This window comes from Cervus canadensis, chromosome 12 (assembly GCF_019320065.1).
Source record: "Cervus canadensis isolate Bull #8, Minnesota chromosome 12, ASM1932006v1, whole genome shotgun sequence".
In the NCBI taxonomy this organism is placed as follows: Eukaryota; Metazoa; Chordata; class Mammalia; order Artiodactyla; family Cervidae; genus Cervus; species Cervus canadensis.
In genome coordinates this window covers 42,833,727-42,856,815 of record NC_057397.1, presented here as the reverse complement: position 1 = coordinate 42,856,815, position 23,089 = coordinate 42,833,727, and the positions used below count along the sequence as shown (strand labels likewise).

The window sequence follows — 23,089 nt, the reverse complement described above, 5'->3', positions numbered from 1 at the left end:
ATGTGGCCCACTCTGACCTCACAATCCAGTGTGCAAAACATGCGTGTGAGCCTCTGATTTCAACCAGTCAGGGAAGTCTTTCTGTTAAGACTTGGTAGCAGAGTGTTGTTATCCAGCAAGAAGTCTGAAGGCAGCATGCCGGGCAGAAGCATGGACCAGTGTGATGGCCTCTTCGTGTACAGGGGAAGAGGGGCAGAGGCTGCAGTGCAGAGAGAGGGTGGCAGGGAGAGGAGCACTGCAGGGGAGAGGGTGGGCTTGGAGAGGCTGCCAGCAGTCTCCCCCATGCTGTCCCCACTGGACTGCAGTCACATCGTGAATGACTTTGCAGTTTTATGGGCTGCCTTGTAAATATATCTATCAGTTATTGTATCTGTTGACTGAAGTATATGCCACTTAAAAAAATTCTTTGAAACACATGTTGTATATAAAACGGAGTTATAGGTGATCTATTCACTAGAAGATAAATAGTCTGAACATGTTAAACGTCCTTTAACCATATTGTTTCATGTGCAGGAACCCGATTAGCCAGCATCCATTGAAATAGGAGAGATTATCAGGAAGATAAGGTGTTCTGAACTTTGGGAGGCCTTCAAACCCCTTTGTGATTCTGATGGACATTGAAGACTGTATATGACTGTATGCAGAAAAAATGCATATGCACTTACCTACCCAATTTGATATGATTTTGGAGAATCATTCTGGCCCTTTACCCCAAGTCAATCCGTGGCCAAATTACAAAAACTGCTCTGGAATAAACATTAGACTTTTGGGGGCTGGACTAGCATAATGTTAAGACTATAAGTTCAGATCCCAGGTCTACCATTTATTAACTGTATAATTTAGAGCAAATTATTAATGACTCTATCTGGAATAGTTTATCTATAAAATGGGAATAATAATAGTGCTTATCTCTCAGTGTTTGTAAGGCTTAAGTTGGTGCAAATAAAACCCTCAGAACAGTGCTTGGAACACAAGAGCTAGGTAAATACTAGCTCATATTTCTCTTAGCCTCATCAGCTTTAACCTCATACTCAAGCTAACTCTGTAAGCCAGGTTGGGAGATGTGTTTTTCCTCTAGGCATTCTGGTTTTTTCATTCCACTGATATAAAGTGATGAAATGTCCAATATGTAAATAGTAGGAAAATTGGAAACAGAGGGTTATGCATTACATACAGAAAGTTCGCAATATTGAAGTGTTTCTCAGGAGTGGCAGTCTGATCAGCCCTTCATACCTTTAGCTTCACTTACCTTTCCCTGGTCTCATTCCAAATATTGACTGAAAATAGGTCAGCATAGGAATTGGCCTGTTTATTTAGTGAATAATAAGAGTATACTAAGATGAAGGTGTCAAAGTGATTTGGAAATTATTAGCTAAGTTGTCGGAGGGCATGTTTAAAAGCACGCTATTAGGAAATAAGTGACATTTGAAAAGAAAAAGGGTGTTTGCAAAAGGAATCCTTTGGGGACATAGGAAGACCATCCAAATAGAAGCCAAGTTGAGAAGTCTGTAATCCATGCAGCCAGAATTACTGGTTACTCAAGACCATGGTTTCCCGTGGGGTTACGTATTTTTGTCCATCCACAGTTTCTAGTGAAAACATGTTTTAGCTCCAACTGTGAGGGTTCAGTTTGGTGTGATGTGTGGATGAATACTTGCACGGTTTTCTTATGGCAAGGCTTCAGCCAGGTCACACCCTCTGGCCTGCAGGAGCCAAACTGAGTGATGAGCATAGACTAAGCCACAAAGGAGACCGTGGGTTTAGGAATGGGTAGCAACTTAGTCATGGCAACTCGGGTTGTATTTGAGCACTTAGGTGTGTGCCAAGTACACTTAAATTTGAGCTCAGGAGACAAGGGGTAAGAGGGGAAGACTGATACCTGCTTGAAGAGGTATTTACTTTTGCATTACCTGGAAGTCGGCTTGTCTTCTTGTCAGGGCTGAGATTCAAAGTCATGAGCCCTGACTTTATTCCTGGAAGAAATTTCAAAAGGTGGTGCCTTAGGGAGTCTTGTGTGTAATTATCGGTCTTTTTAGGACACCAGAGAGTGGTGGAAGGCCATAATAGACAAGAGGTCAGAAGTGAACTCAGATCCAAGACACACACACCACCGGTGAACCGGCATTCCCCACTTCTTCAGGCCGTGTGCACGCTCCAGTTGCTGCAAAATGTTACCAACTGTTCTCCCTCACATTTTAACCACTTTTGTGTTCTGCTTTTCACTTCTAAAAACAAAGCTCCCTCCAGAGTAACCTCTACTGAACAAGGATGCTGATAATTAACGTGGCTGGTAAATACTCTGAACTAAGGAATACCTAGAATCAGGTGAAGAGAATATACTCAACATTGGTCATGTTAGTGAAGGCTCAGTTTTTGTTTTTTTTTAAAGTTGGAGCCATATTTGGATGTTCAGGAGAAGAGTAGCTTTTGGCAAAAGAAGAGGTAGTGTATCGTGGAGTAAGGAGAAATACTGTGTCGAGGCCCTGAGGACCTGTTCACCAATGTGACAGTCTTGCAGTGAGCAAGGTGGATCTCCAGAGTGGGCTTAAACTTTCTTCTTTGGCCCATCCTCTACCTACTGCGGTGAGCAAGACTTAAATCTGGGTTTCACAGAATCTCTGATCTAAGGATGTAGAGTGTGGGGGTGTGTGTGCATGCACACATGTGCAAAAAGCATTTGTGGGGGCGGGGGGGAAGGCATTCATACACCTTCCTGCCTCCTCTCCCCTCTTTCCAGCCATACCCACATCACAGATAGGAGCGCAAGTCTGTTCTCTTCTCGTATACACACTTAGTTCCCTTTCCTAGCCTTTGAGGTATGGGAAGGACAGTAGTGTCGAGTCTGACAAGAACAGTTCATCTCTACTGTGTCACCTTAGCATCCCCAGTCACAGCCCTCATCTGCCTTGCAAGCCCGCTTCAGAGCCTGCCTCCCCGGCCTGCCTTCTGGATTCCTCCCCTTCTGCTGCTTCTCCCCTCTCCCCATCTCCCGGAGCGCACAGCGTTGAGCTCTTTTTATAGCACTCACCACAATCTGCTCCTGAATCAGACTTGATGGTGTCTATTTCTCCCTTATTTAGAGCTCCTGGAGACAGAACCGTGCCTTTTTTTTTTTCTTCACCTCTTTTCTCAGTGTCCTTCTCCAGTGCTTGGCAGCAGATTTGAGACTGGCCACTTTGAGGTCCAGTCCAGGCTTATGACATGTTATGCTTAATTCCAAGAGATCATATAGCGTCGTCTTTAGAAGTGTCACGTGATCATAACCTCTGTATTGAATAATGATGCTTATCCTTCTGAGTCTGCCTGTCCCCAATGGACAGTGGCACGTTGTTCTTTATTATTCTTTATTTTGGCACCTGGAGTCTCAAGAAATGATTCTTGAATTAATAGATATTTAGTAGTGATGTATATTTCATAAACAGTATTTAAAATAATCTTGCCTATTTGTAGGGGGTAGTAAAAACAATGTACCAAGAAAAAGAGGCTGAGAAAAAAGAAAAAATGCAAGATCTTATCGCCTTCAAATATGTATTAAACAGTAAGAAAGAGCAGAGAATCTTTTACCAGGAACACTGTTTCTTTCATAGTTACTAAGGTTATGGTTACATTTTTTAAAAATATGTATTAATATTCATGACTTAGATTTACTTCATAAAACTTTCCAGGTTGATTGTTCATGTTTGTTTTGGAATTAGCACTTGAGATATAACAACATTATTATCTATTTATTAGACTGGCTCTTTCATTATTATCGTTCAAGTGATAACTTAGACTTTCCAAAATGGTTTTCAAAGTACTAATGCATTGTGTGGGCCTCTTTTTTTTTTTTTTTAAGAAACTTAATGCTTGTATTTATAATTTCTAATGAGCAAGTTGGATATTATCTAGCAAGATGCACATGATTATGGCTTTTTTTTTTTAGTATTTGGTGCTCCAGTTGTTCTCCCATGGGAAACAAGAGCTTGCTTGTTCATGAAGCAAATATCTAAGAGCCTTCCATATGCCAGACATAACCTGCTTCTGTGACGTCACTTATATTGTTGTATTGTGTGTGGGGCTGGGGATTGATTCCCACTTGCCTGTTCGTGTCTCTAGGATACATCTATAACTTAAGTTTTTCATTGCCAAATTTGGCACAGTGCCTGACTGAGAGTTAGGAAAGAATTAACATGTAGATAAATAAACGATATTAGATACAGAGACATAAAAGACAGCCTGCTGCCAAGAAGGTCTAGTAGTACAGTTGGACTGAAAGCCAGGGGCATTAATTATTAATACAGTGTTTCTCATCCATGTAACAAATCCACAATAGGGAGTTCGCCCAGAGGGCTGGAAGATGGCCTGAATGTGGGATGGCACTCAGGAAAGACCTTCTGGTTGATGTGCTATCCAGGGTGAGCTATGCATGGGCGTTTCTCAAGTACACATAGGGAAGGAACAATATTCTGGGCCAACATAAGTCAGGTCACTCAAATATGGAAGAGCTTTGTCTCTGGACTGTTCATTTCTTTTGCTATAAGGTAACATGCGAAGAGTTGATTCATTGGAAAAGACCCTGATGCTGGGAGGGATTGGGGGCAGGAGGAGAAGGGGACGACAGAGGATGAGATGGCTGGATGGCATCACCGACTCGATGGACTTGAGTTTGAGTAAACTCCAGGAGTTGGTGATGGACAGGGAGGCCTGGCGTGCTGCGACTCATGGGATCGCAAAGAGTCGGACATGACTGAGCGACTGAACTGAACTGAACCGAAGATGTGAGGGGCTTAGTGGCAAGAGACAAATATGAAAAAGACAGGTTAGCACATAAAGGGCCTGGAATACCCTGTAAAGTATGTGTAGCCTTTATCTCACTCTCTCTCTTTTTGTGGCCGTGTGACATGTGGGATCTTAGTTCCCCACCAGGGAGGAGTTTTAACCACTGGACACCAGGAAAGTCCCTAGCCTTTATCTCTTTGGTGGTAGCATGGAGGAGACTGTTGTTGTCAGATTCATAAAACTGTCTTCACCCGCTCACTCCTCCTCCTTCTCCTCCTGTGTTTTCTCACTCACTGCTACTTGCCCCAGCCATAAATCTGGGTATTTTCCTTATCTGTTCTTTTGCTGTCATGTGCCAGCCTGCTGCTCCATCACCCTGAGTTCTGCCCTTCAGCTCTGCCAGGCTTTTTCTCAGCCCCCCTGCCCCAAATCATCTCAAGATTTACCTCCTGCCCTGAAACAACCTCCTCTGCCCTCTGCCCTTCTCCCTGGCACTGTCCTTTGAGTTGTTGCTTCTAGGCAGTGTTTTCTGACTTCTCACATCTGGGTTTAGCGCCCAGCGTTTGCCCAGTTGTGCCACATGTGAAGCAGCATTTGAGAGACTTGCTTAATTTCCTCTTTCGTATAAGACACTGTGAACTCTGTGATGGCTGAGACCATCGTTTACCATTTTATGCCTTGCACCCGGCACAGTGCCAGACAGTAGGTATTTACTGAATATTAGGTGTATAAATATCTAAAGTTCTTATTCTCATGTCCAACACATAGAAGAGCATCAATAAGTGATGAAAAATTTTATTGTTTTCTATCATGTACAGTGGTGGTTGTTTAGTTGCTAAGTCGTGTCCAACTCTTTTGACCCCGTGGACTGTAGGCTGCCAGGCTCCTCTGTCCATGGGATTCTCCAGGTAAGAATACTGGAGTGGGTTGCCATTTCCTTCTCCAATCATGTACTGTAGCTACAGCTATTCAGTTAGTTAGCATTTAGTCGCTCAGTCATGTCCCCATGGACTGACTGTAGCCCGCCAGGCTCCTCTGTTCATGGAATTCTCCAGGCAGGAATATTGGAGTGGGTAGCTGATCCCTCCTCCAGGGGCTCTTCCCAACTCAGGGATCAAACCCAGGTCTCCTTCACTGTAGGCAGGCTCTTTACCATCTGAGTCACCATGTATAGGCAATAATCTCACCTGTGCGAATAGGTCATGATAAGGACTGAAGCATGGCCATGAAAAGTGACAGGTTAGAAATTTATGGCTGATCTTTGCTAACAGTCTCTCTGAGAAGTGGTGAGAGCAGAAGCCAGTAGATGGTAATAAGGAGAGGAGGTGTAGAGATAAATGTGTAAAAAGGGTGAACTGAAAAGAGAAATCCTTAGAGAGGAAAATAGAGAGGCACCAAGGTCAAAGGGAAATACTTAAACTTTTTTTTTTGGGGGGGGCATAGTTGATTAACAATGTTGTGTTAGTTTTAGTGTATAGCGAAGTGATGCAGTTATATAATACACAAACATATATTTATTCTTTTTCAAATTCTTTTAAAGGAAAATACTTTTAGATGGTGAAAGCATGCTGAGCCTGGTCATAGGCTGAGGACAAGAGTCCAACAGAAAGGCAGGTTCAGAAATAGATGTGGAGTCAGATCAGGCCCCCAAGCAGAAGCTCTGGCTTGCAGCTGAGAGAAGGCATCTTTAGTAATGATGGAGACAAGTCACTGGTGGGGTTTCAGGAACACATGCAGGGGCCTGGGGAGGAGCTAAGGCAGCAAGGAAGCCTGATGCAGGCAGGTCCGGTTCTGTGCCCAGATCTGTCACTGTGTTTCTTTTCCCCTGCAGGTGTTCGGAGGACTCGTGTGGATACTCGTCGCCTCCTCCAATGTTCCTCTACCTCTGTTGCAAGGATGGGTCATGTTCGTGTCTGTGACAGCTTTCGTCTGTTCTCTTCTCTTCCTGGGCGTGTTCCTCTCTGGCATGGTGACTCAGATTAATGCCAATTGGAATTTCCTGGTAAGGGATCTTTATATCTCTTTCCAGAAAATGCGAGAGACTTATGAGTATCTTGTTCTGTCCTGAGATGCCAGATCTCTGGTTCTATCCATTGCCTCTCGGGGACAGGAGAGGTCAGAGCACAGGGGCTGCTGTGTTGCCTTGTGGCCGGCCCATCTGGACAGCAGGCTCCCAGTTTGTGCAATTCCAGCATTGACATAACTCAGCCATCTCTCTGTTCCTCCCTTATGAGTTAGACGACCTTTCTGCAAAGACGGTTTTGTTGTGTACAACAAATGAATCACATTACAGTTATTGAACTGTTGAACAGATGCTTTTGGGAGATGGATGCTATGCCATTTATCTTAAAGTTTTCCATTGATTCCTGCTTCAGATACCAAATACATATATTCTTTTCAGAAAACAAGTAGCTCTATATTCTACTCTTCAGAAAATTTAGAAAAGCCAAGGGGATATTTTGTATTTATTTTCAATGTCTGTCCTAGATTAGCAAGAGTTTAAAGAAATGAATTTTCAATTGACACCATTTTAAAAATTATGATACCATTATATTGGGTCAACTTACATTTCCTTTTTCTCGTATCATGTAGTCAAATCTCTTTTGTGCTTGTGGTCATTCATTCTCTGGGGTTATCTGTAAATGGCCCAGCGGAGCATGAATGGTAGTCCATCGGTGATCAGTTTAATAAGGTTCATGAAGAACCACCACTAGGTTTCTTTCACACTTTGGCAGTTAGAAACTTAAATCAGACCTTCGGTCACACTTTGTATATGTTTCTTTTGAGTGTGATAGTGTTTTATTCAGCAGCAAGAAAAAATATTTGTTCTTGTCTTGTTTATAGACCATACTGAGGAGCATCATCTCAGATGTTATCAGCAGTGAAGTCTAGCAAATGTGACTGCCCTTTCAGTCAGCCAGGGCCAGCTAAGGAGGACTTGAAGTGCGATGGTTATAATCCTGCCCAGGCTTTGAGATTAGTTGGGTCTGCTTACTAACCAAGTAGCCTTGGGCAAAATACTGAGCCTCATTTCTGTAAAATGATAGTAATAATACTAGCCTCACCAGATGTTGTTAAGGAACAATGGAATTCGTGTATTGTAAAATGTTCAGCTTATAGTAAGTGATCAGTAAATCATCAAACTCCTTAAACATGTTGAGGCTTGCAGTTTGAAACTTATAAAGTCCTATTTCCTAGGTTGCTGATACAATGTATTTCTGCATGTTTGCCTTGATTCTCATTAATGATGAGAAAAGATTTCTAACTATTGCTCAAGGAAGATCAAAAATCCCTATTTAAGTTATAAATATGATAGATGCTTAATCGCCTTTTTCTAAATGCCTGACTTTCTTATAATAACGCATGAATGAATCAGTCAATCCTTTATGTTGGAGAGTGCTACCAAGCTCTTTTAATATCAGACTTGAAGGTGGTAATTGGCCAATATGTACCAGCAAAACAGCTCTACTGGTACTTTGGTACTAGTTAATACATAGATTTTACCCTAACCTACTGCCTCTTCCTAATCCCTATAACCTGACCCTTTCTTTGGGACCTTCCTGGACCTCCTAATAGCTCAGCAAATAAAAAGTCAATATCTGGAAAAGTAGTGAGTCTCCAGGATCCTGCAATGCTCAGCATTATCTCTAACTGGTTGAGGCATATGTCCTACCAATGTTTAAATATGTTTCTGATATCACTCCTGGTTTTATTAGATGTACGTTCATATCCTATTTTTCTCTTTTGCTCATATTGAGCCTTATCTTTGGTATTGAGCCCAAGCATTAATATTGTTTCTAAATTTACTAGGTTTAATTAGGTTTTCTAAACTTGTATTTCTTCCCAGTTTTTGTTGCATTGTATCTGATGTTCATACAATAAAACATGTTTTGTTTTTTTTTAATTAAACCACTTTATTAAAGGGAGAGTTGAAATGAACCAGTCTGTTCCGTAAGTCACCTGCAGAGTTCGTCTTATAGGTTTTTAGTTAGAGTAGTCCACTTTTCGGAGAAGGCAATGGCAACACACTCCAGTACTCTTGCTTGGAAAATCCCATGGGCAGAGGAGCCTGGTGGGCTGCAGTCCATGGGATCGCTAAGAGTTGGACACAACTGAGCGACTTCACTTTCGCTTTTCACTTTCATGCATTGGAGAAGGAAATGGCAACCCACTCCAGTGTTCTTGCCTGGAGAATCCCAGGGACGGCGGAGCCTGGTGGGCTGCCGTCTAAGGGGTCGCACAGAGTCGGACATGAGTGAAACGACTTGGCAGCAGCAGCAGTCCACTTTTACTGAGAGAAAGCTGGGGACAGCAACACACAGTACCCAGTATGGTGGTTATTAGTACCATCTTGTCATATAGTGGGTGTAGTTTCACAAAGCCAACTCTTGCCTTCAAGAAATTTGCTTATATTCTTACATAGTATTTAGAAAGGGCACCCTTTCCCTTCTTCTTTTGTGATTTTCTGCATTCTTAGTCATCTCTGACCACATGGTTGCTTTTGATAGGTTTTGTAATTTATTTCGTACACTCAGCCAGGAGAATTTTTGAGCCATGCGTATCATGCAGTCGTCACCAGATGGTAACAATTTTTAATTGCTGCCTTCTGGAGTTGTTAAACATTAATTGCTTAAAAAATTATTGCTTCCCCCCATGATAATTGTTTACTCTCTGTCACCTGTATGCCATGCATGAAGGAAGCAAGAATGCATTTTGATAGAGAAATTATTTTCTAGACCTGTTCATTGTGGGATGTTACCTACAATATGTATACCTTCTCTGATCATGAGATTTCATTAGCATTCATGACTGATGTCTTCAGTATTTTTTCTAGTTTTGGTGTAAATGGTGAAATAACAATATAATATGTTATATATTGGGCTTCCCAGGTGGTGCTAGTGGTAAAGAATCTGCCTGCCAATGCAAGAGATGCAGGTTTGATCCCTGAGTCAGGAAGATTCTCTGGAGGAGGAAATGGCAATCCATTCCAGTATTCCTGCCTGGAAAATCCCATGGACAGAGGAACCCAGTGGGCTATAGTCCATGGGGTCACAAAGAGTCAGACATGACTGAGAACACACACATACACACAATAACATACAGTAAGTGCTAAAAACTTGGCCCCTTCTAATTTGGGGAAAGAAGCAGATTTTAATTTTGAGGTGGTTTTTCTTATTGTGTTTGATGGAGAAGTAATAATACCATTTCAGTTTAGTTCAGATCAGTTGCTCAGTCATGTCTGACTCTTTGCGACCCTGTGGACTACAGCATGCCAGACTTCCCTGTCCATCACCAACTCCCAGAACTTGCTCAAACTCATGTCCATCGAGTTGATGATGCCATCCAACCATCTCATCCTCTGTCATCCCCTTCTCCTCCTGCCCTCAATCTTTCCCAGCATCAGGATCTTTTCCAATGAGTCAGTTCTTTGCATCAGGTGGCCAAAATATTGGAGCTTCAGCTTCAGCATCAGCCCTTCCAATGAATAATCAGGGCTGATTTCCCTTAGGATGGACTGGTTGGATCTCTTTGCAGTCCAAGGGACTCTCAAGAGCCTTCTCCAACACCACAGTTCAAAAGCATCAATTCTTCGGCACTCAGCTTTCTTTATAGTCCAACTCTCACATCCGTACGTGACTACTGGAAAAACCATAGCTTTGACTAGACAGACATTTCTTGGTAAAGTAATGTCTCTGCTTTTTAACATGCTCTCTAGGTTGGTCATAGCTTTTCTTCCAAGGAGCAAGTGTCTTTTAATTTCATGGCTGCAGTCACCATCTGCACTGATTTTGGAGCCCAAGAAAATAAAGTCTCTCACTGTTTCCATTGTTTCCTCATCTATTTGTTGTGAAGTGATGGGACAAGATGCCATGATCTTAGTTTTCTGAATGTTGAGTTTTAAGCTTTTTCTCTCTCCTCTTTCACTTTCATCAAGTGGCTCTTTAGTTCCTCTTCACTTTCTGCCATAAGGGTAGTGTCATTTCACCTGACTTTAAACAGGAGATATCACATTTATTTTCCCTTTTCTGAGAGGTGGAGTGGTAAGGAAAGATGTATGTTAGAGAAATAAAAGATATCCCCTGAAAAAATGGTCCTGTACAATTTTAAAGGTTTCCCTTTATTCTGCAATATGTAGCTGGCACACATGTGATCATTTGCCTAGTGTAGAAATCACTCGATAACTTAAAATGTCCTGAGCTTTGTTTTCTGTTGTCACATTTATTTGCCTGTTTGACCTTATGGAAAACTAGTGTTGTCCTCATTTTTACAAATGAGAAAATTAAAGCTTGGAGTGTCTATTATCCTTTTTTTCATGCTGCCATTGTGTAAAAGAAGATCCCTCTATATACAGTGTAGTTTTTTTCTTTTTTAATAGTTAGTGAAAGTTTGATCCTGAGCCGAGAAGCGAAACATGATCTGGACATAAGACTGTGGGAGAGAGTAACTTGCTGCTGAAAAGATTCAGGCTGTAGTTGAGGCCGAGTTTGCTGGTGTTGAAGGCAGATGAGCTACACTCTGGGGTGTGTGAGTGTTGGGAAGATTGGCAGAGAAGCAAAAGTATGTGAAGAAGACTCAGAAAGAGATGGGCTCCTCTGCTAATGGAGGGGTGCCAAGGGCTTCGGGCAGGTGGTCCGCAAAGGGTGGTCCCTCCCCCGCAGCACTGTCATCACCTGGGAACTTGTTAGGAATGCAGATTCTCAGGTTCCACCCAGACATCTAAGTCAGAAATTCTGGGGTTGGGGCCCAATAGTCTGTTTTAACAAGCTTTTCAAGTGCTTCTGATGCACACTCACCTTTAGGAGACCCTCTGACTTAGAATAAATAACCTTCATTGTCCAAAACAATGAGCAAAATTGTGGAAGACCTTCGTGCGCACATCCCACACAGAGCAGGAACTGGAATAAGATATCCAGAGTGGCCAAATATAAACACAGGTGTGGCTGTCCAGGCAAGGGTGGAGGGAGATAGACTGAGCACCTAGTATGTGCCTGATTCTTCCTAAGGCTCTCAAAACACGACGGTGAATGAGGTAGGACCGGGAGCGGGTCTCAGAGTGTTTGTTGGAGTGGACAGTAGCAGTGAGGAAATGATTATACAGCTGATGCAAGAATTGTGTCTGTACTCAGTTGTTCAGTCATGTCCAACTCTTTTGCGACCCCATAGACTGCAGCCTGCCAGGCTCCTCTGTCCATGAAATTCTCCTGGCTATAATACTGGAAAATGAAAGTCACTCAGTCGTGTCCAACTCTTTGTGACCCTAGGGACTGTACAGTCCATGGAACTCTCCAGCAGAATACTGGGGTGGGTAGCCTTTCCCTTCTCCAGGGGATCTTCCCAATCCAGGGATCGAACCCTGGTCTCCTGCATTGCAGGAGGATTCTTTACCAACTGAGCCACCAGGGAAGCCCAAGAATATTGGAATGGGTAGTCTGTCCCTTCTCCAGGGGATCTTCCCAATCCAGGGATCAAACCTGCATCTCTTGCATTGGCAAGCAGATTCTTTACCATTGAGCCACCTGGGAAGCCTGATGCAATAATTATGTTACTGGCCAAGAAGGGAATGAGAATAGCATATATATATATGTCATCTCCAGGCCACTGGGACGTGGATTCTGAGATGGATTTTGAAGTACAAGGGTTTTTGTGTTTTGTTTTGTTTTATTTAAGGGAAAGGGGAGGAAGCAACACCTTTAAAAGAAGAAAGATGTAAGATAAAGCAAAGAAGTCTTAGAGTGTGACAAAGTCCTGGCCAGCCTAGTGTGAAGCTTCAGAGCACAGCCTTCCCTTTCGCTCTTGTGTTGGTGAAAGTGGCCAGGTACCAGTGTCCACGCTGCACCATCACCAGCTGTGGGCTGCCAGAGAAGAACATGGGCTTAGCCCAGTCTCAGCAGTAGATTCCAAATCCACTGAAGCCAAAGCTGTCAGCTGACTGTGGTCCTCACAGTGGAATGTCAGGTTATGTGTGTTAGAAGGGACACACATGCATCTGAAGATGCCCCAGACCTCTTCTTGCACCCCATGGATCCACCGCACCATATATGTGTGGGGAGTTGCTCCTCCAAGGTCCCAGTGTACCTCTCTTCCTGAAGCAGAGCTAGAGAGGCTACAGAGACAAACTGCAGCCCCTCTGACTGAAGCTGGTCTCAGAGCCACAACTAGTCCCAGTCACCTCCCCGGCTCCACTGACCGTTTTAAACTCCTCTTGCTCAGCACTTCACACCTGCTGGTCTCTTCTGTTTACCTGGTGGTATAATCCAGTCCCTTCCGCCTGAAGGACTGTAAGCCCTCTGGTAACTATAGCCCTTTCAGGCCAGTGTTGCTCCATTTTACACACAGTTGGGCAAGAGGAGTCTAGGACCCCAAGTAGAGCACCCAAGTTCCACATAGACTCCTTCCCGCCCTCCTGAGTATCAGCAGTCACACCTTCTCTTGTCAAGATGGTGACCCCTCCTCTCACCTTTTGATGCCTGAGCACAAAGAATCCAAAGCACACAGGTAGGAGCTGTAGCTCACGGTCAACGGGCTGCTTGCCGGATCCTCTAGCAAGAGTACACCCCCCGGAGTGGGACCTCTGATCATGCAGGGTCCAGAGTGCAGGGGCAGCAGTTAAAAAAGTCTTTGACGAGGTCACTGGGAGTGACGATGGTAACAGGAGAAACTCCTTCCACCCTTGGTTCCCACTGTCCCCATGGGACAGGACACCATGTTGAAAACTCTTCTTCATTGTATCTACTGCATCCCGAAGTATGGCCACACATCCTCACGGGGTGGTTCCTCCAGGCCATGCCTTCAGCCAGCCATCCCAGCGTGCTGTCAGGCCAGCAGGTCCTAGATGGTGCAGGATAGGAGACAGCTCAGGGTCGTGGGCCCATTCCCACTCATCCTCTGCTGAGAAGTTAGTCCCTTGGTCAGATGCTGTGTTGAGTGGATGCCAATAAATCAGGCATATTCTATAAGTCCCTGGACAGTGGTAGTGGCAGAGGTTCTGCAGAGAGGAAAAGCAAATCCATACTCACAGTGAGTGTCCATTTTGTGAGAATGAAACTTTATGCCTCCCAGGAAGATGGGAACTGAGTTTCATCAGTTTGATACCAGTTGAGAAGAGCACCTTGTCAGGGTCTCAGAGTCAGTCTCTGTTGCTGGCACATTTAACATTCAGAAAAGGCAAGAGGTAGGTCAGCTTTTCATACTGTTCGTGGGGTTCTCAAGGAAAGAATGCTAAAGTGATTTTCCATTCCCTTCTCCAGTGGACCGTGTTTTGTCAGAACTCTCCACCGTGACCCATCTGTCTTGGGTGGCCCTACATGGCATGGCTCACTGGGTTAGACAAGGCTGTGATCCTTGTGATCAGTTTGGTTAGTTTTCTGTGATTGTGGTTTTCATTGTCTGGCCTCTGATGTATACGGATAAGAGGCTTGTCAGCTTTGGCTGTTGGGAGTCTGCACTATTGGGCCGTGACATAGACTCACCTTCCCAGTCATGGCCTCTCTATTCATGTACCCATCATGCCAGGAACCAGATCAGTGAGTTCAGCCTCTCAGTTGTGTCCGACTCCTTGCGATCCCATGGACTGCAGCACGCTAGGACTCCATCACCAACTCCTGGAGCTTGCTCAAACTCATGTCCATCGAGTTGGTGATGCCATCCAACCATCTCATCCTCTGTCATCCCCTTCTCCTCCTGCCTTTAGTCTTCCCCAGCATCAGGGTCTTTTCCAAGGAGTCAGTTCTTCTCATCAGGTGGCCAAAGTATTGGAGTTTCAGCTTCAACATCAGTCCTTCCAAAGAATGTTCAGGACTAATTTCCTTGAGGATGGACTGGTTTGATCTCCTTGCAGTCCAAGGGATTCTCAAGAGTCTTCTCCAACACCACAGTTCAAAAGCATCAATTCTTTGGCACTAAGCTTTCTTTATAGTCCAACTCTCACATCCATACGTGACTACTAGAAAACCATAGCTTTGACTAGATGGACGTTTGTTGGCTAAGTAATGTCTTTGCTTTTTAATTGGTTGCATCAACTGGCCAGGTCATCTTCCATGTGGATGCTTCTGGTGGGCGTGACCACATAAAAGAAAGGTCACACTTCACATTTCACACCTAATCCCATATGTCCATCTCCCTGCTCCACACTTCCTTGTCTCTGAGCTTTTATTTTTGAGGGCCCTGACCAGCTTACCAGACCTTTCCCCACTGCGGATGAGTCTCTGTTGTTCTCACCTTGGGCCACTTTGCTTTCTTAACAAACTGTATGCCATGCTGCACCACTCAGAGTTCCATCCGTTAGGAAGATGTTCCCTAACTGCTCTTTCACAGCCAGCTCTGAATGTGTCTCTAAAGCATGTGTAATACAGCTGCTGTCCCTTTTTGCCTTGTGACAACACATCATGCCACGAGAAAGAAGCTCAGGTGTTTTTCTTCCCCTTCATCTGGACCCTAGGGACCTCTTCCCCATGTGGCTATAGGCTTGGGCTGAAGAAGGAGGGCAGTCCCATCCTGGTGGGTGACTTGGGGGCCTAGGCCACCTGCTCACACAACAGACTCCGGCCCACTAGCCCAGCTCAGCTTGAACTCTGATGTCCCCTTCCCACCTGAGGAAGCAGTGTTGACTCTGTGAGTTGGTGGCTTTGAGAGAACGCCATTCATAATGGGCAGTTCTGGATACTTCGTCCTTTGTTGTCTCAAGATCAAGTGTTCCTTCCCTACAAGGGCCCAGGCGGACACCAGGAGATGCTTTTCCGAGATGTGTAATTCCCCAATACAGGTGACATGCCTGAGTCTGTAACTCCAGGAGCTGACACAGTGGTTTTCTCACCACCGTTGCCATGAGTTCCTCTTACACTTTAGGGTGCTTGCATGCTGGGTCACTTCAGCCGTGTCCAGCTCTTTGTGACCCCATGGACTGTAGCCCACTGGGCTCCTCTGTCCATGGGATTCTCTAAGCAAGAATACTGGAATGGGTTGCCATTTCCTTCTCCAGGGGCTCGTCCCCCCACCGGGGAATGACTGTGTCTCCTGTGCCTCCTGCACTGCAGGCGGACTCTTTCCTTGCTGAGCCATCAGGGGAGCCCACGGAGGGAGGAGGCAAAATGAGGCAGGAATGGAAAGGTGGTATTGGGAGGTGTGTGTGTGTGTGTGTGTGTGTGTGTGTGTGTGTAGAGGGCTGGAGTGTATGTGCATGTGGTCATTGGTTGTGGGAAGGCTCAGTCAGAGAGATTGCCATATGTAAAGGGTATCAATCTTGAGGTATAGAGTGATTCCTTGAGGCCAAAAATGAGACCAGCATGGCTGACGTTCAAAGAGGAAAGAGGGTAACGTCAGATAAGGCTGGCAAAGAAGGCAAGGACTACATCATCCTAAGAGTTACAGGCCATATCACCCAACTCTTCCCATTCCTTTTGGGATGAAATGAGCCATTTCTGAGAGTCCCCTTCAGTAAATTAGGTGAGTATCTAATGGTCTGAAACATATTTTTATCTCAGCCTTTATTACTACCTTAAGTAAGACCCATTTCTATTGCATTTTATCTCTCAAAGTAGTGACATTGGATTTTGACCTTCGTCAGTGAACATTTATTGACTAACCACATGTAAATGTTTAAGCGTTTCTCCTATAGATTAGACATGTGGCTAGTATATAACTTCTTTCTTACATCATTTGAAGGCATTGGTGGGTCAATTTATAAATTAGAAGTGTTAAGTAGAAAGCATTTTTAGCATTGTACCTTTTGTAATTCTCACTCCTAGTTAGTTAACTTTGTCCTTATTATTCTAGGGAGAATAGAAACAATTTCTGTGGACAGTTTTGCTTGCTGAATGGGCATTTACACAAAAGCCATGCAGTGTTCCTTTTTTTTTTTTTTTTAATGTACTATAGCTGTATCAGGAACAGTTTGATAGAGAGGAAAGCAAATGGACTTTGGAATCAGACAGACTGGTGTAGGTTTGAGGTCTCTCTTCGGAAGTTCAGCTTTGTGGGGCTTTGGGACAGTCATTTCATCACTTCACCAAAAAAAAAAAAAAGAAGAAGAAATTCCTTGTTTGTTAAATGGAAATAATAAATGGTGGTTGTAAGAGTGATTAATAATAAATGTGAAGTGCCTGCTATAGAAATTGTCAACAAAAATACACAGCAGTGTGTTGATGGTACATTGAGTCAGGTTAGACAATGTGAACTTTAATAGTTCTATGTCACATTAATGCCAGTGACAGATAAAATAACTTAATAACTGCTGAGTTTTGCATGAAAACTTCCTCTACTTTTTGTAGAAGTATTTTGTTTTTTAAAATGTCTAGAGATATGGTATTGAATTAAATTATTTCATAGATATTCTATATCTTTCAGTGTATGGAATGACAATCTAATGAATAAAAATAAAAACTGCTCAAAAATAAAATAATTATGAAATATGTGTATATGTTATTATATATGAAATCTGTGTATATGTTATTATATGTAGTTATATAATTACTCTAACAAGATGTAATTTAAATGCTCTTTTACTTGAATTTTAAGGACAGGAATTCTGTGGTGCCTTATCTAAATTGAATTAAGTATTTTATCAAATTCAGTCTATCTGAAGGTTTGCCACTGTGCCAATTACAACGAGTCAGTCGGTTGATTTCCTTGGGATTCTAACAGCTTGACATTGCTAAGGGAGCCAAAAGAAATGGCCAGTGTGGTTAAAGACTGATTAAAGGTTCTGTTTTTCCTGAACCTAAACTTGGTTCGAAATAAAAAACACTTGGAAAAGCTTATTCTCTTTACTGGTAGATGTCTCTCATTTCCATCCTCTTTCAGGACTTTGCTTACCATTTTACAGTCTTCGTATTCTACTTTGGAGCCTTTTTGCTGGAGGCAGCCACCACGTCGCTGCATGACCTACACTGCAATAGAACCGTGACTACGCAGCCACTCCTGAGCGATAACCAGTATAACATAAACGTGGCAGCCACAGTAAGTGAGGGGTGAACACTGTGCACCCACGCCTCCCCTCCCCATCAGGGTCTCTAAGAAACTCCTCTGGCAACAATAGTTTTCTTTAATAATAGCCATCAGGATTAAACATATAATAGCTGTTTATCTGTAGAGTTAACCTTACGAGCCAGGCCAAGTACTGTCATTACCCCAGTGCTGTGGATGATGAAGCTGAAGCACCAGGAGGTTGACATTCACATAAGACCATACCTATATGAGTGCTTGTGGTTGGCCTTGCGCAACAAAGTCTACTTTATGAAAAGAATTAATTGTCATTTCTACTCCTTGTAGCTTCAGACGTGGTCTTTGTCACAGACACAGATTTGTCCTTCCCTTTTTCTGCCTAAATGAAGCTGCCTTAGTAATCTTCTCCATGCTTTAAATTCTGCATTAACCTCCGTTTTACCCATACACTCTGATAGAAGTAAATCTTTAGTTTCTGAGTTTTAATAACACTTAAATGCATGAGCCATTCATCTGTGACATTCTGTTGAGTCCCTCACTTTTCATTTCAGCATACCTTAGAGCAGCAGTCAGTCTCCAGTCTTCCTGGCGCTAGGGATTAGTTCTGTGGAAGACAATTTTTTCATGGACCAGGGGTGCAAGGGAGATGGTTTCAGTATGATTCAAGCGCATTACATTTATTGTGCACTTTATTTCCATTATGGTGGTTGCATCAGTTCCACCTCAGATCATCAGGCATTAGACCTTGGAGGTTGGTGACCTCTGCCTTAGAGAGAGAACTCCTTTTCACTAGTAATAGATATCAAAAGTAGTCATTCATGCAGGGACCAGTCAGCCCAGAGTAGGTGAGTGAAATCCACTGAGCTGATGAGCTGACTCACAATAGGGGAACCATTTTGCAGATCAGATCAACTGATGAACAAAAATGTAAGTGGACTCCTGGTCAAAGCAGAAACTCCCTCCTGGCAGGTGTATATTTGACATAAAATAAAAAAGGCACCAGGCTTTTTTTTTATGGAAATCATTTGAGATAGAACTTATCAGAAATTCTGTGCAAACATTAGAACAGTATTATAAATAGAACTGGGGGAGCCACATGCATACAGCCCCCCAGAATTCAATGGGGATAATGTAAATTTCATCATCTGCCAGTGCAAGAAAGACATGGAGGACAATTGTAACTACACATGAGCAACCCAAAGTGCAGTAAGATTTACACTTTGAGATTTATGATTTAAGAGTATCATTCCTCAAGAAAATTTGAAATGTCCTGAAATTTTGTAAATCATGTATGAAATGTGATAGTTTCCCAAATTTGACAAACCTGCACAGTTTGCATGTTACTACAAATATGTATAAAACTGAAAAAAACTTTTTTTGTTATTGAAACAAAACAAATTTTAATCAACCATCAAAGAAGAAACAGTGGATTTTATCCAAGATTACAAAATCTCTCTCATGCTATTGTCATCTGAAATAGTCTTGTGAAAGGATAGCTAAGAAAGTGGGTCCTCAGAAGTAAGATGTTATCAGGCAGGTAGTAAAACAAAATTGTTGTTTTAGGTTTGGGAATATTTGTGACATTTGTCAGCTTTTCAGAATTTGTGGTGGTTGTGATTTCTTTTCATGTTCTAATTAAATATTCACGTTTGTACTTTAAAATAAAGTGGTCATTCTCTTTCAACAGAAAAGAAATGCCTAGATCAGAGATGTAAGATATGTATGTAAATGTACACCTGACCCACCCCAGTACTCTTTGCCTGGAAAATCCCATGGACGGAGGAGCCTGGTGGGCTGCAGTCCATGGGGTCGCTAAGAGTCGGACACGACTGAGCAACTTCACTTTCACTTTCCCTCTCAAGCATTGGAGAAGGAAATGACAACCCACTCCAGTGTTCTTGCCTGGAGAATCCCAGGGTCGGGGGAGCCTGGTGGGCTGCCGTCTATGGGATCACACAGAGTCGGGCAGGACTGAAGCAACTTAGCAGCAGTAGCAGCATACCTGATTCACTTTGCTGTGCGCTGGAAACTAACATGACATTGGAAAGCAACTGTACGCTAGTAAAGTTTCCTTAAAAAAGAGAGATGTATCTAGAGACAGCCAGCAGAAGGGTGGGGAAAGCAGCAGCATGGTAATTACACTGTGAAAATGTTCCGTAGGTGGATCTGATATTCCTTCTCAGAGCTCTGGTTTCCTGGTAAAGGATTCCTGTACTACATCATAATCTTTTAACATATTGAATGGTTTGGGGAGTTTTCTATGGATCATAAACCCCAGAAGGGTGAGGACAATACCTGTTACTTATTTATATGTACCAAATGTACTGATGCACACATAGTTGATGCTAAAAAAATCCTTTTTGAATACGAAGGACAGTAATTCAGAACTCATGCACATTTGAGAACTATCTCCCACGCCAACCTGATGATTCATTCCTGTGGGTTTTCTGTTTAGCTCTACAGTCACTTCCATTGTCACAGAAATAATCTGCTCCATCCTCGGGCCCTGAGAGAGAGCTACAGTCTGTGTGGCTGTGAGATCACTGTGCAGGTAGACATCTCATCATGAAGTTTTGAATATGCATCATGTTAGGGGTCTCATCAGTGCCTAACAAGTGAGTCCAGTGTGTGAACAAAGGCTCAACCTAAGGCTGTCCACAAATGATGTCCTATTATTAGGGGCTAGAATGTTTAAAAGAAGGGGTTAATGGTATGAGAGGATAAAATCGTAAAAAAAAAAAAAAAGGATCTAAATCATTTTCTTAAGTGTTGAAGTATGTTTAAGTAGGCTGATCAGTTTTCAGACAGTTGTTCCTTTGGACAAATGATTTCTTAAAGTCAGTGTTATGAATCTGATAAGAATTTTTGTTTCTTCTTTCTTAGATTTTTGCCTTTGTGACGACAGCTTGTTATGGTTGCAGTTTGGGTCTGGCTTTACGAAGATGGCGACCGTAACACTCCTTAAAGACTAACTGCTTGTGTGTTAGTTTCATTTGTGTACTTTTTATGTCTTGATCAATTTGGGTACCGTTTTGTTCAGATATAACAATATCCCCAAAGTAATTTGTTTGGTATATGGAGAGAATCTAAGTATCCATCCATCTAAGTATCCATCATTTCATGGATGGAAATTTTATTATGGTGTTAGGAAATGGCCTTTAGTTTTACATTTATCTGTCTCTTTTTTTTTCTTATTTTAACGAATATTTCCCTTTACATCCATAAAATACATAGATAGCATTCATGCAAAAGGGGTATCTCTTGTATTTAGTTGCCAAATCACCAGAACCTTAATTTTAACAGGTAACTAAAATTCCTGAAGAAAAACGCATTTAAAATAAGGTTCCCACTGAACTCTGTGTTTTAGTGTAAAATGGAGATCAGCGTTCTTTTTCTCTAAAGGCACAGATAGTAAATATTTTAGGCTTTGTGAGCCATACAGTCTCTGTCACAAGTACTCATCTCTGCTGCTACTATGAAAACAGCCGCAGACAATATGAAATGAGTGAGTGTAGCTGTGTGTTCCAGTAAATCTTTATTTTCGAAAACCAGCAGCAGACTGGACTTGGTCTGTGGCTACAGGCTATCGTTTGCTGACCTCTGGTTTAAAACCTTGGCTATGGGTTTTGTATTTTATTAAACTGATCCTCAGAGGTCTAAAGTGAATTTGACAAGCCACGTAATATTTAGTCTCATTCAGTAATCACACTGCCTTTGGGTTAATGGTCAAACAGTTACCCTTGAAGCAGCTGTAGCATCTCAGGCTAATTCAAGCAGAGTCTTGAGTACAAGAAAAAGTAATTTATGAAGTAAACCCTAGTGGCTTAATCCACCTAAATGTTTTCCTAACAACTGAGCAAAATGCTTAGCTGGCATTCTTAAAACAAGAGCCCCAGAGACCCCTAAGCCACTCCTGAAATGGGTATCTAGTGCCTGATGTTTTACTTTGGGTTTATTTATGCTTCAAATAGCAGCTGTTTGTCCTATGCATGAATAGATGAGTATTTTTATGTGGATATCTGAGGCTTTACCCAATAGAGCTCTCCAAAGGGTAAACGTTTTACTTCTAATTCTTTTACATGACTCTTAAGTTAAATTCAAACAGAACATGAGATGTAACTTAAAGTTGCAGATTCTCATCTAGAGAATAGTCCTATGTTGTTTTGCACTGGTGAGAAATACATAGAATCAGTTTTCAAGGAACAGTGGTCACAAAAGCTATCTCTGGCTGAATAGCACAGAAAAGTATTTTAACCCACCTCAGAGACCCTGGTCATGGCAAAGTGCCAAAATGGCTTGAGAACAAGTTAGAGTTAGGCCCCAGCTCACACCACCTGTCCAAATGAGATACTTATCTCTTGCCCCAAGAGGGCAACCTCTGGGAAAAGAGAGTTTTTGATTATTTTATATTTTCAGCCCTTTGTATTTTGGTTGAATCATCCCCTACAAGTGCCATGTATAAGTGGAGCAGTTAGATTTCATGGAACAGTCTGAATGAGCAGCATAATCAATGCTCAGTGATCAAATGCTGTTTATGTAATAATCCCTTAGGAAGAAGAATCTTATTAGGGGTTGGTTTGTGATGTAACTATAAAGATAAAAGGTATATTTAATATGTGGCAAGAAGAAACCAGTCTTATGACTTTATCATAGCTTTTCTATAAAAATCCAACTTCCTTGGTTTTTTCAATTCCATACCGCACACTTAAACCTGTATTATAAATGGTCTATTACAAAGTCATAAATGTGCCATAAGGATATATCATCCATTCCGGCTGGAATTGTTAAAAGTCTGTTAGATTTAGTTGTGAGATTATATTTTTTTTCCAAAGTATAACAGGTCCATGCTGCTTGGTGGCATTAAATTAAATGATTTCGTGAAACTGCCTTGGTGGCACTTTTATAAATGCATTGCTTCTTGATCATAAAGAACCAAGCCTAGAAGTCATTTAACTGTGAATACTTAGAATTGTAGATTAATCATGATCTAGATTTGGGAGTTGACTGACAAAGCACTGAACAAAAATTATAGCATTTGAGAATTTCTTTGTATACCTTAGCTGTAAAAATGAGAAAGTGTTGGTTGGTCTTAAAATCTGGTAACTCCATGATGAAAATAAATTTATTTTATAAGTGTTATGACTCTAATAAAGTATTCATTTGATAATCTTTGGGGGTCATCTATTTTTTATATAATTCACTTTGAAATTCAGTTAAAGGGTTGATATAAACTTGACAGATTTGGAGCTTCTAGATTCGTAATATATCAGAGTTCTGTTTTAAACATTTCTATGTAAAAGACAGTCTTTGCCAGCAAGTCTTTTTTATTTTTATTTTTGGTGAAGATTCAAGAGGTAACTCTTTGAAAGTATTATAAGTGAAGTGAAGTGAA

General features: G+C 42.2%; 1 protein-coding gene across 1 annotated transcript in view; it reads left to right on the top strand.

The window, feature by feature from the left end:
- The window catches only part of MAL2 (mal, T cell differentiation protein 2), a 31,067-nt gene extending 8,201 nt beyond the window's left edge, over positions 1 to 22,866 (top strand). The window contains exons 2-4 of the mRNA XM_043483980.1: positions 6,590 to 6,760; positions 17,557 to 17,712; positions 20,581 to 22,866. Of these exons, the coding sequence (XP_043339915.1) occupies positions 6,590 to 6,760; positions 17,557 to 17,712; positions 20,581 to 20,652 (399 nt within the window). The 3' untranslated portion in view covers positions 20,653 to 22,866. The remainder of the gene's footprint in view (positions 1 to 6,589; positions 6,761 to 17,556; positions 17,713 to 20,580) is intronic.
- The last annotated feature ends 223 nt before the right edge of the window (positions 22,867 to 23,089 follow it).